Genomic DNA, 16,036 nt, shown 5'->3' with positions numbered 1-16,036 from the left:
TATAGATTTTATTCCCTGGTATCAGAGACCTTAGAAAGTATTAGTATTAGTATTAGTTTTCTTATACCTACCCCACCACACCCTACCTTTTTTATTTTTTAAAGCACACCCTAGCCTCCCAAGCCTGAGTGCTCATTGACAGAATATTCTTTTAGAACCTAGACTTATTGTGAACTCAAGGAATGGGTCAGGAAATGACTTGTCAATATGTTCAAGAGAGAACCTAGATTGAAAGCAACTAGAAAATACCCTGATTCTTCCTTCGGTAAGAATCGTGGTCACCTCTATCCGAGGGATACTTGTAGATTTGTATTGGTCACGGCTTGCTGCCAACTGCACACTCTCCCCACGTGGGAAGTCCTACAGTCACTTTGCATTTGTTTGATAAGATGATCAAGAAAAATGCGTTTCCCACCCAGCTAGTCCGTTCCCCACCTCCTCAGCTATGGGCAAGGAAGGCGAGAGGGTTTTGAGATTCTGGTCATGGTTTACACAGGACCCTCAGTCTGAGTGAAGAGAGATGAGCTTCTTAACACCTCACATCCGTCATCCTGGTCAAATAGTGGCTGAGGGAATTTATGGGGGGATAACAAGGGCACTCCAGCGTCACTCCAGGTCAAACAACCTGCAAAATGAGGATGGCGTTGTGTCTCAACAGACTCAAGCCATGAAGGAGCAGTGCCTCACGCAGGAGACAAGAGCATCGAGGAGTATTTGGAGGGGATGCCACAGATGAGGGCATCTGCTTAGAGTTTCCACTGTAGGGAAAAGATAGTGAAAGGAAAAAAAAGTGACCATCAACATTGGGATTCCTTCAAGAGCTAAAGATTTCAGGGAGATAAAGCCCAAAAAGACTATAGCTCTTAAGTCACAAGTGGAAGATGTTCCAAGCCTTAGAGGGCTGGGAGATGTCCCAAAACTGAATGGCTATCTAAGGGGCTTCAATGTCCTTCTCCACCCCCTCACCCAGAATACTGTTGTCGGGCGCTCCCTGGTGGCGCAACTGGTTAATGAGCAGCACTATGAAGATAGCCACAGATGCTTCAAGCACAAGTTCGATCCCCTGCCAGGGAGGTGACCCACATGGCAGCAGACCTCTCCTGTCTTGCCTGTTGCTCCCCACTCTGCAATGTACTTCTCAGTCTGCCTGTTCTGCTCCCCACTCTGTCTCTCACTGCGCCTGCACCTCTGGCCTGTACCCAGTTCTGTATGCATAAATAAATAAATCTTTAAAAAAGGAATACTGTTCAAGATGACCAAGTCATAAAGAGTACCTTGCTGCTATACAAATGAATAAATGATTATCATTACCAAAAATTATACACACACACACTCTCTCTCTTACATGCATGGTTACACAGGTATTAACATGCCACAGATCCCCCCACACAACATCCAAGAAAGGGTAAAGCTCAAATTGCAGGTAGAGCCCAGACGGCTTTTTCACTGAAGTGCCCTTATGACCTCAGCCTGGCTTCTAAGTCATAGTTCCTTCTGTAGATGCTTAGTGGAGACATGACCATTTGCCGGTCTTGTGCATGCACATGAGTACTAGAGGGAGGAATCCCAAGTTTCAGAGCTCAGGGAAGAGTCAGAATAAGGATTTAGCCCTAAGTGAAGAAAGGGACAACCCTAGGGGCCTACAAACAGAAGAGCATTAAGTGGGGGTGGGAGGATTAGGGATCTTCCTGATCACTTCAGCAAATTAGACCTTTTCATGAGCAAAAATCTTTGGTGTCTGCACTCAAGTGATGAAAGGATGAGGAGCTTATTTCAGAGGCATTGTCTTAGCAGAAAAGGCCAGGTAGGAAGGTCTCTGTTACGAGCCTACTCAGTGTCAGCCCAGGCCTGGGTGATGGCACTGGGGATACTGGTCAGTGTCAGTGTCAGCCCAGGCCTAGGTGATGGCACTGGGGATACTGGTGCTCAGGAGGCTTGACCATCATGGGCCTGGAAAAGAATCCAGGGCTCAGATATGGAGGCAAGTCAGCACCAGGAGGAAGTCCAGGTTCATGCAGGGCTTACATTCCTGTGACTAGAGGGCTCCTTCCTTCTCCGGTTCAGGGTAAGTGACTAGTCCATCAAAGAGTCAGCAAGCAGACCCTGAGGGCTAGAATTGTCTCCGCAGGGATAGGGAGCTCAAGGTCTAGACACATCCCCAGAAGCTTACATCAGTAACAGTGTTCCTGCCTCTCAGGGAGCCTGCTTCACCACACAGAAAGGGTTCTATTTTCGTAACCAAGGGTATTTATTCTTTCCAAGTAGATTTGCTCCTTCTAATAGATGAGTGGTATCTTCTGTCTTTGCTGTATTTGGGGCATGTCTTGGAAATCCTAGGAGCTGGGGTGTAAAGGAAGGAGGATACTCCAGGTTATGTTGAGTCAGCTTGGGCCTCTCAAAGGTGACCAGAGTCTTAGAAATTGACAGTGATGCTACATAACTGCCCCCACCCAGGTTCATTACTTCTGCTCAGATACTATATTTTTAAAATACTTTATTTTTTTCATAATACTGTCATTACAAAAAATACAAAAAAAACTACTATAAAAACATTCAGGGGCTTGTCAAAGTGAGAAAACCTAAAGACCCCACCCCAGGACCTGGCTGAAGCAGTCTTCCCTTAGCTCCTTCACTATTTGACCTTTATACAACTGTGGGAGTGGGGTGGGGTCACACAGGTATCAAAGGGCTAGAAATTCCCCACGCAGCCTCCATGAAGGGTAAGAAGTAGTTTATATATCACAAAAATGGGATTTGGGAGTTTGGGGGTAGCTAGGCCCTGAGTTCAGAGGTGTGGGGAGAAACCTGTGACCCTGAATCTCTTGGTGGGGGATAGCTGCCACCTGACCCCAAAGCCCTTTCCCTTCCTGATGAAGGCTGGGAAATGGACATGGCCCCCCACCTCTGAGCCTTAATTCCGCAGGCCCCTTCCCCCCTCCCCCCTACCCTTGTATACTCCTGAGAGCCGCAGGGAGGACAGAACTTCCAGCTGTTCGGGGTCTAGGCAGGGGAGCTACAGGGAGGCTGCTAAGGGACCCGTCCGCCTCCCTGCCCCAAATGAAAAGTGTCTCGTGCTCGATGGCCCAGTTCATAGGTTTATGGACCTTCCATTCCTATCTCAACCCCCGAGAGGCACAGACAGCTCTAGGTGAGTGCTTCATGTGCGTGACTATGTGTGCAATAACCTTGGACACTGTGGATTACCTTGGACCTTGGGGGTAGGGTTGGCGCGGGAAAGCAGTGTCTTTTCTATCCTCTTCCTCCCCCAGCAGGAGGAAGCTGAAGGGAAGGGAGAGGTATTAGCAAAGCTGAGAGGGAAGGAGGACATGCTATTTACAGGCATGGACAAGGAATCTCTATATCTTCAAGTAGCACTCAGGTCACTCTCCAGTCACTGGAGTGGGAACTGATTCAAAGCTAGTGACATGAAAATTGACCCCAGGCCTGGGCTAGCTCTTCCCGCCTCCCTCCCACTCCCCCAAGACAGCCCAGCTCTGAAAGGGATCAGGGACAGGAACGTTTTCCTGAAAACCAGTGGCTCTCTTTTTTTTTTTTTTTTTTTTGCATTTTAGAAAAAGTTGCCAGTGTCCAGTGGACATCAAGCTGGGTGCACACTGGGTGGGGTGAGTGTGGGTGGTATTGCTGTGGTAGACTCTGGGCTGGCTGGGGCAGAGCCTAGGAACAGGGTAGGTGCTGCTTAAGGATCTGTCGGGTCTGTGGTGTTAATCTGTCTGGGAAGCGAACTTTGAACTCAACAATGAGGTCTCCCCGCTGAGTGGGCACCTTGGGGAAGGGAAGACCCTCCCCGCGGAGTCTCTTCACGGTGCCTGGCTTGATGACATCATTGCAGGGCAAAGGGATTACTCGGCCATCAATGGTGGGAATGTTCACGGTGCAGCCACACAGCGCCTGGGGAAAATAAGGCAGAGTGAGGAAAAGGTGGGGTAGAGTAATTGGGAAGGGAGAAAAAGATTGAAGCAGGAGAGAAGGCCTCCATCATCCCACAAACCAACACACACACACCCTGACCCAGGCCCCACCTCTTTGAGGCTGATCAGCGCACTGTAGAGCACGTTGGTGCCATCTCTGCGGAAATGTGCGTGGGGCTTGTCTTTGAGAACGAAGACAATGTCGGCAGGGATGTTGTCAGGTGTGGCATCACCCTCTTTGGGGAAGGTGATCTTGGTGCCTTCCTTCCAGCCACGCTTGATGACGATATGCAGGATCTTGTCCTCAGTGCGCACAGTTCGCCCATCAGGGTTGAGGCGCCGCCGTGTGATCTTCATGCGCTTGGTGGAGCCGTGGTAGATCTCCTCCAGGGACACCCGCAGCTCATGCACTACGGGTGGGTCTTGCACCTTGCGCCGAGGATACAGTGGTTCTGGGGCTCGCCTTGGGCCCCTGCTCAGCCCATTGAAGCCAAAGCGACCAAAGGCACCAAAGGGGTCCTCATCTTCATCCACATCCATGTCATCGGGGTCAAAACCACTGAAGGGCCGAGTGGAGCGACTGCTGGCAAAGAAGATATCGAAGGGGTTGGAGCCACCAAAGAAGGAAGCAAAGGTGGCGTGGGGATCCCCATGAAAGGTGTAGTGAAAGGAGCCACTGGAACCACCTGATGAACCACCGCCAGTCTTCAGGCCTGGAGAGAGGAGAAGTTAGAGGCAGGGTGGCTGGTCCTGGCCCCATCCCAGTCCCCCCACCCCACGTCCTAGAGCCACCGACCTAGAGAAAGAAGCAATTTTGACTCCCACAGGGAGGGCTGGCCTAATAGAGTAAGAAAAGTCTTTGGCAAGATTAATTTCTACTTTTAATTATATATTTTATGACAAGAAATATCTTCACATTCAAAGAGGTCATTACCCAGCAGTTACAAAAGGTAAAACTAGAAAGCTTGGAAGATATGATTTCCAGTCCTGTAATCTCTTCCATGTACCATGGCCGAAAGCTATATCACAAAGCCTTGAGTGGATCCCCTATTCCTTGTTCATCTCCAAACATATGCAAGAGGCAATCAGACAGGTTGGACCATCCCAAGGATCTGGGGGGCTACAAAGTGATCTGTCCCAAATAAGGTGGGGATACAGTCCAGATGGAAGTTTGGTCTCACTCTGCTAAAATTATTCCCTCTTTCCCTGGCTGCTTCCCAAATGAGAAGTCAGGAGTCCATTCCCCACCCCCTGACACTCCTCCACCCCACCCTAAGCAGGAACATTCATTAGCTTGGAAATGAGCTATTTCTCTAGAAAAAAATTTGTTCCCAAATGCAGTGTTCAGAGGGTTGCACAACTCCAGGGGGCTTCCTTCACACAGTGGGCTGAGGATACATGGGTATGGCACTCTCAGGAGTTAGACATCAAGCCCTAAGCCTCTTTCTGAATGGCAGAACAACCAAAATGCTCAAATCAGCCGGCCTCTCATAGATGACAATCCTAGCTTCTCTCTCTGGGGTCAGGTCCCTAAAAGGCTCAGATTCCTGGATGCAGGAATGAGGGCAGTGGTTGTGAAAGGGGTTGTGGGGGTCGTGGGAAAGGAAGGAGAAAGGGTTAGCACTGAGAGGGGATCTAGAATATGTAGATTGGGGTGGAGAAGGGACCCAGGCTAGGTGAAGTCTGGCTATGGAAGACGAAGCCTAAATTAGCCTCTCATTTCCTGGGACAAGGACAGATTGAGGTTTCATCAGAGAAGCCAAGTGGCAGGCAGTTCAGAAGTTTGTAGCAGCTGCCTCTCACCCCTAACCTAAGACTCAGGGCCTGGTCTTCTATTGAGGGTCTGATTATCAGGGGTGCTCAGGGAGAGGGGGGAGGTTGGACAGATGATGAGAGGAGAGGATAATTTCTCTGTGGGGATACCTACTCTGCTATCACTATCTCTTTCTCAAGCTGGGAACAACTTGTCCCCAGCCAGGGCTGCGCATAGTTTATGTGCTCAACTGTTCTGGCTGGCTGTTGGGGGTGGGGGGTGGGGGTGGGGTAGACAGAAATATTACCCACATTTCCAATTGCTTCTTCCTTTCCACGCCCTGGCAGTCTCCTTAAGGTTGTGCTCACATCCTTAGGAGAACAACTAGGCTATAGATCACAGACATGGCTGTATCTGGGCCTCAGCCACTCAGGAAGGGTGACATTTCCAGGCTCTCTCTGAGTACCTGTCTGCTTTCTCAACAAAGGAGAGGCCCAGTTGAGGAACAAGTGCAATTCCTAGACAGGTCACATGGTGGCATGGTGTCTGCACTATTTCCCTCTTCCCATCCCTCCCTCCAGAGAGAAAAATGTCTTAGCGACTGGGGATTCCAGCAGATGCCTGGTGAATCTGGAAATTGGTGAGTTTAGTGAGTGAGCAGGGGACAAGAGGAAGGAAGTTTATGTGGAGAATAAGAAGATGCTGGTGAGAGGACTGAGGTACCAGAGGTCAGGAGTTCAGAGCACAGAGTAAGGAGGAGAAGAGGAAAATATCATTCTTTTTGAGCACTACTTTGTATCAGGTACAGCACAGGCCATTTACCCATCTAATTGAGCACGGAACAGCAAAAGTGAGTAGGAGAATATGGAAGAAAGGTGGACGCCGCTGAGGAGGAAGGACAGTTCCTCCCGGGAAGGAGAGTCCTCAGCTGTGACAATGTCTCTTAATATAGACCGACAGGTGCTTGTGGCTGGCAGTGGCAGGCAGCCCTGAGGGGCAGGCTCAGAATTAGCAGCTACATCATGCCCGTGGGATGTGCGGGGAGGGGCCACCCTCTCAGAAGCTTTATTTGGGCCTTTCCTGCCACCCTGTGCGTGGCCATCAGCTACCCTAGAGAGGGGGTAATGTGCCAGGAGCAATTTTCCTTCCACTCTCAGATCCCTGCCACTTCCTCTGCTCTGCTGGCCTGAAGTGAGCAGGGAAGGGCAGAGAAGGGGACACCCATGTCTCTAGCTCAGAGCTTCAGTGGTTAATTCCCAGGCTGCGTAAGGCCAAACTTTTATGCTGAGGAAGGTAAATGCTCTGTCCCTTTCTCTGACCTTCCCCAACAGCCAATGAAGCAGCAGGGACTCCAGGCAGGACTAATAAGGCTGGAAGGAAGGGAGGGAGGGGGGAAGACCGCTGGCTCTAACTTCAGACCTCTGTAAGGTCTGAACTTAAGGGAAGAAAGGGGCAAAGAGAGGCAGGGAGAACTATGTAAACAGAGACTGAGTAGTATGTGGTCTCTTTTCTCCTCTGGGTGTCAGTGGATGAAACTTGCCTCCCTCACCTCCTCAGCCTCTGCTTCCCTGCTGTAAGAACTGGGTCACCTCGGTCCCCAGACAAGGATAGATTCCAGGGTCAGGCCAGAGCGCTGCCCTCTTACCTTCCTCTCCGTACTGGTCATACAGGCCCCGTTTCTTAGGGTCGCTCAGCACATCGTAGGCTTCTGCAATCTCCTTAAACTTCTCCTCAGCGTTGGGTTCTTTGTTTTTGTCTGGGTGGTACTTCAAGGCCATTTTCCGATAGGCTTTCTTGATCTCATCCTCATTGGCCCCGGATGGGATCCCAAGAATCTTGTAATAATCCTTTCCCATTACAGCCACTGGACCGGCACTGGTCTCCTTGTTTCTGAAAGAAAGACAGGACCGATTCTTGATGTCCCCGATTCCCTTTGGCCCCAGCCCTACTCCTGATGATCCTAAAATCCCTATATGACTCACTGTGAGCCTTTTAGCAGGTCATGCCTGTTCTGTGGGCCTGTCTCCCCATCAGTAAAATGAAGGGTTTGGACTAGATCTCTTCCAGCTCTGACATTTTAGGATTTGGTGATTCTTTCTTCAGCTCCTCTTTCCCAGTGGGAAGCTGGGGACTGTGGCCCACTTCTTGGGATTAGGCCAAGGCCCAAGTCCTTGAGCCAGGCTGAGGACCTCCAAGTGGCCCCACTGAGTGAGAGGGCACCATGGACTGATAGAGCCACACACAGAAGCTGGTGAAGATCAGTGTACTGAGTGAGGTCACCTGAACATCATAGAGTCCTACACCATGCCTCAGGCATGGTGCCTGGGCTGAGGGCAGCTGGGACAGTGGCCCAGGACTAGGGATAGGCCACAGTCTTCAGCCAGCTGTCCCAGCCAGCCAGGCCGAGACAGGGTGTGGGTGCCTGGAGTCCTCTCTGCCACTGGAGACCCCAAGTCTCCCTGCCCCCACCCCCCACACTATGCTAAGCCTCACGTGTGATTCACATCAGAGGATGATTCACAGCCTTTGGAAACTGCTCTTTCTAACTCCCTCATGGAGGGTGGAGGGGGACACTGTCCCTTCCCCCAACAAGGCAACAGTTCCCTTTACACATTTCCAGTGTCTAGTCACAAACCTATGTGTGAAGACAGCACTCCTGCTGCCTAACCCCTAATGTTAGTGGACAAAAGTGTCCTGAGGGTAGGGTCTTTACAAATCTTACCTGATAAGAGATAATAGGCTACTAACCACCATTTCCTTAATACCTTCCCCACCAGTTCCACCCTCTCACCTGCCCCCTGGTTTAGGATCTGGCCCAGTGCCAGGCCCATACTCAGATTAAGCTGGACTCGGGGATGCTTATAGTGTGAAGACATAGGACTCTTAATTCTTCCACTCTAATCTCCCTTTACTGATGTCTTTGGATATGAAGGGAAGGGGACTTTCCTGTTAGAGCTATTTGGGGGAATGGTCAGAAGCCACTCCCCAGCCCATCTGAGACTTGGCTAACCCCTGCCAAAAGCTGGGAGAATTGGAGTCTTTCTAGCAATGCCCTGAGCTGGCAGCCACAGCTGTGGCCTGCTTTTCTGACCATTTCAATGTGGTTTACAGGGCTTTCTGACAGGAGTAAGGGCTGTAACCCTTAAGGAGAGTCCTCAAGGTCCCAGATAGGCAGGGACGATAGGGACAAATGGCACTTGCCCCCACAGGGCCTGCCGCAGGTGGCTGGGTTGACTCATGGTTCAGGGAGTCACCTCACGCTGATAAAGAGAAGGCTCCAGAAAGGCGGTTACTCCCCCTTCTCCCCTTACCAGCATGTCACGCCGGTGGGGGAGGCTGGGGTTGGAGGAGGCAGAGAAGAAAGAGCATCTGGGGGAGGGCAGCCATTTTCGGAAGCAGCAGTAAAAGCTGTCTGAGAGGGAGCTGGAGGTGGTCTGCCATCTCACCCTCAGCCCACACCCTCTTCCTCCTGGGACTGGAAAGGAACCCTAGTACACTAAGAGGGTAGGTGCCCCAGAGAACTATAACAGCTTATAGGCAGAGGACAAGTGGACCGACTGTTGCCAGTGCTCCCCTCCCCCCAAGTTGCTGTCCCTGCATTACCTCTTTGTCAGCCCAGCTTCCTCCCTGGCACCCACCTGCTAGCTGTTCTAGACCTATAATTCTCTTGCCTCCATATGTACAGGGCAAGCTTTCTCAGGAATAGTCTATTACCTCCTCCTTTCCTCCCTCCCTTTTCTCCCTCCCCTTACCCAAAGCCATGAGTTAGAATGACAAAGGAACCCCATGGCATGACTGCCTTTGATGGAAAAGAATGAAGAGGCTTTAAATGTGGAGGCAGGAATGAAAAATGGAGAGAAATGACATGGGGGGCTGGTTGAGGTATAGGGAGGGAAGATGGTGGAAAAAGAAAATGAAATACTGATTGGGGGGGCAGGGATGATGAATGGAAATGGCTGAGATAGAGAATGGGTGACCAATGGGTTGAAAGAGGTGTAGAATGAAATTACTGGAAGGGGCATTTGTGGAAAATGGATGGATGCCTAAAGGGCTTTCATATAGGAGATGAATGATGAGGGGTGCAGTACATTTAAATGTAAGGGTGGTTCTCACATGTAATGAGATGAGATGAGAATGAGATGGAGGAAGCAGATAGGCAAAGGAGGGAGATGTGATATGGAGAATTTGACACTGTGTGGGTATGAGTGCCCTTCTCCGGAGGGACTTACCGAAACTTTACAAACCCATTCAGCGTCCACGCTCGAAGTTTTAAGGGCTCCAGCTGAATTTTAAACATCAAGCTGGCTAAGAAGTCTTCTCCCCAGAAGTGTGGGAAGCTCCGGAAAGCTCCTCGGGCTTGTAGTGGGGGTGCTGCTGGGGATGGGCAGGAGAGCACTGTGCGCTTAAACATGCCCAGCCCAGCCCCTCACCTCTGATCGCTCCACTGGAGCCCGCTCGGAAAGCTGCAGCTCTGGAAGCCACCTCCTGAGGTTCTCAGAGGCACTTGCCCAGCAAGGCCTGTCTGGTGCAGCAGGAGCTGGACCTGATTCCCAGGTGTGGAAAGTGAAGGAATAGGGTCCTGCGGCCACCTGCTCGCAGGTGCAGAAACGTCTGGCTGCTTCTGAATGGCTGGATGTGTGACAGTAAGGCTGCAGTGCGAGAGCTGTGGTCGTGAGTGGCAGCGTGTGTACCTGTGACAGGTGTGATTGCCAGTGAGGGCTCGAGAGGCAGAGAGCTCCTCTCGCCAGTTTCTCCTGGGAGGACCCGACCCCAATCCCCAAGAACCTACTCAATGAAGTCACTGACGGGGAGTCTCCTCCCTCGCAGATGGGCGGGGCAGAGCCGAGCTCAGCCGGGACAAAGGCGCGGCGAGGAGAGGAGGGGAGGGGGCTCGGGCGGGGGAAGGTGGTCGGTGATGTCACCGGCGCTGGGTGGCTGGCCCCGCTCAGAAACGCCTCCGCCCTGCGGAACCCAATCCGACCCGACCCCACCCTCCCCCGGCTCAGATGCCAGTTACCCTCTTGGAAGAGGGTCGCGGGAGCGAGCACCTTGCAGACCCCAAGTGCCCACACCTCCACGGCGGAAGAGCCGATGGGGCCCCTGGGTGTCCCAACCCCTGCCCCTCCTCCACCAGGATTACTGGCTCCCCGACGCCCCCGCTCCCTGGACCCCCGAGTCCTGGCCCAGCTCCCTCACCAGTGAGGAGCTGCGGGCGCCGCCGCGGTCCGTCAGGCAGCCGCTGCCCCCTCCCCCGGCTCCGGCTCCGCCGCCTCCTCCCGGGACAGGAGTCGCCTGCCCGCCGGCCGCAGACAGCGGGCCCGGGAACCCGCCCCCACGGCTCCGCCTCCGCGCCGCCCATTGCGCCGTCTGGCCGTCACTCAGTTCAGTCTCTGCTGTAATTGGACAGCTTTCAACGAGTGTCCCAGTGCTTCCCGCCCATTTCCCGCCCCTGTCACCCGGCCACACGCGCGCACATTCCGGGCAGTGATTGGTGTGAGTCTGATTGGCGCAGTCCAGGATCAATCAACCACACCTCTCCGCCTTCTCGTCGGGTCATTGGTGAAAGGAACAGAGGGTGGCAACGCCATGCGCCCTTTGATTTTATTGGTTGGTCTGTGGGACTCAGACCCAAACCCGGGGGCAACTATATTAGTCCAATCCCCGGTTTGAGAAGGTGGGACGTACTGGCCACCACTCGAATCCCGGGAGAACCTTCTGGAACCTGTGCAACGTCAAAGGCATCCTTAAAGGAAAACCGCACCCACCATTTGGCCGTGACTTTAAGCACTTTTTTTTTTTTTTTTTTTTTTTTTTTTTTAGATTTAGAAGGCTAGCGAAGAGGATAGTGCTCTTTGGAAGGTGTAATCCCTGGACCTAAGTCAAAAGGCCACCCCCTTCATACCTGTCTTCCATGAATGGAAGCATGAACTGACCCACCTGACCTGATTTAGCTTTATCTTACCTTGATCAGGAGTTGACCTGATGTGACCTAGCTGAATCTCTAAACAGGCCTTGGTCGTTGCAGAGTTTAAAGTACTCTTCTCTCTCCTTTGATACCTTGTAGCTCTCCCAGGTTTAGCATCTCCATGGTTCCCTTTCAGAGTCCCCTTTTCATCCTCTGTATAATCCCCTCATCCCAGCTCCTTCAAGAGCAGTTCCTGCAGACAGCCACCCCCCAGCCCCCGTTAAAGTTCCCTTACAATGTCATCCTTCCTCCTCTTTGAGTGCCCACACTTTAGCCCCCCTTCACTTTCCCCTCTTCTTGGCCTGTCTTTCCCTGAGTTTAATCCTATCCTGAATCTTTTTTTTTTTTTTTAACCACGATATCCCCTATCCTAGTCCCCGGTTAACCCTTCATCTCAACTGCACGAGGCTGATCTCCTTTCTTAACACCCTACCCTCTCCCATTTAAGCCTCTCTACCCCCCCCCCTCCATTAAATCTCAGCCCCAGTGTGCCCGCTGTTCAGAGCAGGCAGGGCTGCGGAGGCGGTAGCCAGCGGAAGCCGACGCTTGAGCAGACACGGTGCCTGGCGCGCCCACGTCACTGTCTCCCAGGCCCATCTGTGCTAGAGGGAGCGGGGGTGGGGAGGGGGTAATCCGGGGGTGAAGAGGGGGAGGGAATTCTTGGGGGTTTTAAGGACAGAGGAAGGGCCAGGCCAGAAGCTCTGGCTTACCTCTATTTGCTGTTTTCCCAGAGGCTGGTTAGACACCCATGGGGTCACACAAACTGGCTAGAGCTGGAAACTAAGGCCAGGACGGAGGGCATCACTACCTAGGCCACAAACCTGGGTGAAGCAAGAGAGAGGTCTAGGGTTCTGCATGTTCTCACTGCTTGCCTCTTTCTCCCACTCACTGTAGGGATCCTTGGTGTAACGGGGTGTGAGATATAAAAGGAGGAAGGGAAGAGGGGTAAGAGAATGGAGAAGAGGTGGGCTGGGGGGATGGGGAGAGGAGGAAGGGAAGCTAGGGGAAGGGAGGTGAGGAGAGGAGAGTGGTGACAGAGGTAAGGAGGAAAGGGGTGTGAAGGGAATGGTAAGTGGGGGCAAAGGATAGAAAGAAGGGAACAAGGCTTGAGCTGCAAAAGGACGGCAGAGATGGGAGAGGAGAAACCAGGAAGGCTGGGAGGTGAGCTGCTGAGGGAGTGGAATAGTGTGACATAGAGATGGGCAGGGTAAGGGTGAGGAGGCCCAGTATAGTGCTGGCTCCTTAGATCTGGGGGCTCTCACTCCCGCCTCCAGTGTAAGGGGGCCTGGGCTGTGGGTGCTGCTTCTTCCTATTCCAGTTCTATTTCGCCTCCTCCAGGCTTGCCTGTGCCAACACGGAGGCAGAGAGTTTAGTCACTGGCCCTTACCTGGTCCCTGCTAAAGCTAACATGTAGGCTGAGCCCTCAAGAAGGCAGGACTGAGCCTTCAGGTATTGGTAGCTTGACCTCCACTGTCTGCTGGTGTCTACTGCCACCCTGTCTTGCATTTCCCTGAGCACCGCGTGTGTGTGTCAGGAACCAGGGTACAGTTTGGCCTAAGGTGTAAGAATGTGGGCTCTGGAGTCAAACTGTTGACTTTCTGAGGTTACTTGCCTCATGTCTTTTTTGAAATGGGGCTAGTCAACAGCAGTAACCTATAAGGGTGTTGTGAAGGCTAATTAAGGTAGCACATATAATGCACCTACTTCTGAGCTTGGCATGTAGTTGTAGTTAATGCTCAAGAAAATTAATTATTACTCTGCATTCACAGATATATGACTGTTTGAGTGCATCTGTAAATGTGTGAGTCTGATCGGGAGCTGTTGGCACTATTATATCTGTAATGCAATTTGTGAGTGAGTGCATCTGTGTAATTAATTTTGTGTGGCAGTGTGTCTGGCTCTTTTTTATTTGCTTTAGGTACCGTGATGTTGTGTTAGTGTACACGTGTGATTAAACAACTCTTCGGGTCGTGTCTACATGACAGTGAGTGGATGAAGTGCAGCTTTGTGGCTGTTGAACTTTGATACCGTGTCTGTTGGTATATATGTGCGTCTGTGATCATGTCAGTTCCAAACACCCCCACTCACCCTTCCTCCCCATAGAGACGTCATAACCCTAGGTGTCCCTCACTTCCTCACCCTGAGGGAACCGGAACCTGGGGGCAGGGATGGGAGTGGGTGCCAGTGAGGAGGTGTTTGGACAGGAGCACATGTTCCCTCCCAGACTGTGTATGGGAGGGGGAGCCCGTATCTTGCACACATCCTGAAGGCTCCAGAGGAAGTGCACCCTCCCGTCCAGCCTGTTCTCAGTTCCCTGTCTTGTCACCATGGTAGCAGTTGCCAGGGGCTCCCACAGTTGCTAAGATGTGGATGTGGGTGGCTGCCAGGCCCTGTTGCCAGTGGAAACAGAATCCTGGGGGAAAGGAAGGCTACCCCCACCACTGCCAGCTCTCTGCAGTGATGGGAATGGCCCTTGGGTCCCTCCTGTCCCCAAAGTATACCTCTGATTTATTTTGTGACAGTCCTGGGGTTGCTGGGGGCTTAAGTAGGATACAGATCAGAATCCACCTTCTGAAGAGAAAGGAACCATTGAACTTACCATCTTTCAGGTTGGGGGCATTTAGAAGTTGGTAACTATCCCATTTTGTCCCTCGGTCCTTATGCTGTACTTCCCTCCAGGCAATATCTGCCCTCTCCAGTGTCTGGTGCTTATTACATCACCGGGTGTAGGAATATACCTTGACCCCATTACACTGGAAGCTATGGACTCCTCCCAAAGGTCAGGCTCCTAGTATCTCACCTGGATACAAACTTTATCAGCCAGTTAAGACTAGATTTTTGAGTCCCAACTTTGGCTTCAGCATCAAGACACTGACTTTAGTTACAGTTCTCATGAAACAGTTCCCTAAACCCAGCCACAACCCAAGTCCTCCTCCTAGATCATCTTGATACTTGAACTCACCTACAGATTCATTTCATATCCTGTATACTGTCTGAATATTGATTGGCAACCTAACTCATCTTCAAGCATCTTCTTAATCCATACTGACCAGTAAGTACTATAGTGTTCAAAAGTTATTTCTTGCTTTGGTGAGAGAACGGTGCTAGAATTGACCAGCAGATGGCGTGCAATATCAGTTTCTAGAGCCAGGTTTCCCAGAGTCCACCTAAGAGGTTATCAGATAGATTGAGATCTTAGATCTTTTATTTTAGGTCAGGACATGGATCCAGAAGCACAATAGTTGATCAAAGGTATCTAAATAAGTAAATTAAGGTTTCCAATGTAGTGATGTCAACACTTTGAGGTTGTGGGGTCAATATGACCATGGATCTCCATCAAGGGAGTTGGGCTCAGGGCTGGGTGTGCACCAGAAGGTACTAAGTTATTTACTGGCATTGTAGATCTCAGAAGGATACATATCTACTAAAGCTTCCCACCCCCACCTCAAAATGTCTGTCATATGCTCACACAGCTTCACTAACTGGTCCCCCATTTTCTTTTGGTCCAACTGAACAGAAATCTGCCTCTTTTCACCTTTGGTCTAAGTTCTGTCTTTGAGATTGTAATGACCTCATTTGTCCCATCTGCATCTCTCGAATTTGATCCTCCCTAGGGTGAACACCCATCAGGCCTTCTTCATGGGTTCCAATTCTGCTTTGTTTGATTCCAGCCACTAAGTTCCCATTCCTTTGGCTGAGTTTCAGTTTGCAGTGCCTCCCTCTGAGGAGCTTGCAGGGAAGTACTGGCTTGCTTCCCTCCTTGGACTCTCAACATTTTTCCATGTAGCCTTAGGTTATATGAATTAGTTTTTTTGTAGCCACCTGATACTGTTCATCCATACCAAGTAAAGTTTACAAGCTTTTTTCTTCCTCAGCTGCTAAATCACATCTTGTTATTACTCTGAAAGGATGTCATATTTATTTATTTATTTTTTAAAGATTTATTTATTTATGCATACAAGAACTGGGGCACAGGCCAGAAGTGTGGTGGGTGAGAGAATTCACCAGAGACAGAGTGGGGAGCAGAACAGATGACTCTACTGAAATACACTGCTGAGGGGAGCAGCATGTGGGTCACCTCCCTGGCCAGGGATTGAACTCATGCTGCAGTGGCTGTGAATTGCTTCATAGTGCTGTGCTTTAACCTGTTGCACTACCAGAGAGGGTCTGTCAAATTTCTTTTTAAAAATCAAAGCTACTGTTTTTTTTTTTTAAAGATACTTAGAATAAATTAAACATTTTAGTAAGAGTTTCTGAGTTCTAAGGCAATCCTTAGGCTTGAAAACCTCTGCCCTAGGTTTATTTACTTAAATATAGAACAAAGAGGCTGAAGATTCCAGCTGACTTGCTGTGACTTCAGCACTCTGGACAGAGGCCATTGGTGCCCCC

The 16,036-nt window shown here is 50.9% G+C and overlaps 1 protein-coding gene across 4 annotated transcripts; it reads right to left on the bottom strand.

Moving 5' to 3' along the window:
* Positions 1–2,478: 2,478 nt before the first annotated feature.
* DNAJB5 (DnaJ (Hsp40) homolog, subfamily B, member 5) lies at positions 2,479–11,069 on the bottom strand. 4 transcript variants are annotated; one of them, XM_004677753.1, is made up of 5 exons: positions 10,879–11,069; positions 9,912–10,056; positions 7,328–7,572; positions 4,041–4,642; positions 2,479–3,909 (listed from the first exon to the last, which is right to left on the bottom strand). In XM_004677753.1, exons 1-5 carry the CDS (start codon positions 11,039–11,041, stop codon positions 3,676–3,678), a joined length of 1,389 nt encoding a protein of 462 aa, XP_004677810.1. In that variant the 5' UTR covers positions 11,042–11,069; the 3' UTR covers positions 2,479–3,675. The 4 variants fall into 4 exon arrangements, with proteins under 4 accessions (XP_004677810.1, XP_004677811.1, XP_012577097.1 ...); XM_012721643.1 differs by lacking the exon at positions 9,912–10,056 and adding an exon at positions 10,113–10,373 and having other exon boundaries at positions 2,520–3,909; positions 10,879–10,948; XM_004677754.1 differs by lacking the exon at positions 9,912–10,056.
* Between the last annotated feature and the right edge of the window lie 4,967 nt (positions 11,070–16,036).

This window comes from Condylura cristata, unplaced genomic scaffold (genome assembly GCF_000260355.1).
Source record: "Condylura cristata isolate star-nosed mole 26May11 unplaced genomic scaffold, ConCri1.0 scaffold00006, whole genome shotgun sequence".
Classification (NCBI taxonomy): domain Eukaryota; kingdom Metazoa; phylum Chordata; class Mammalia; order Eulipotyphla; family Talpidae; genus Condylura; species Condylura cristata.
Note: the sequence above shows the minus strand (reverse complement) of the source record. Positions and strands in the feature narration are given on the sequence as shown.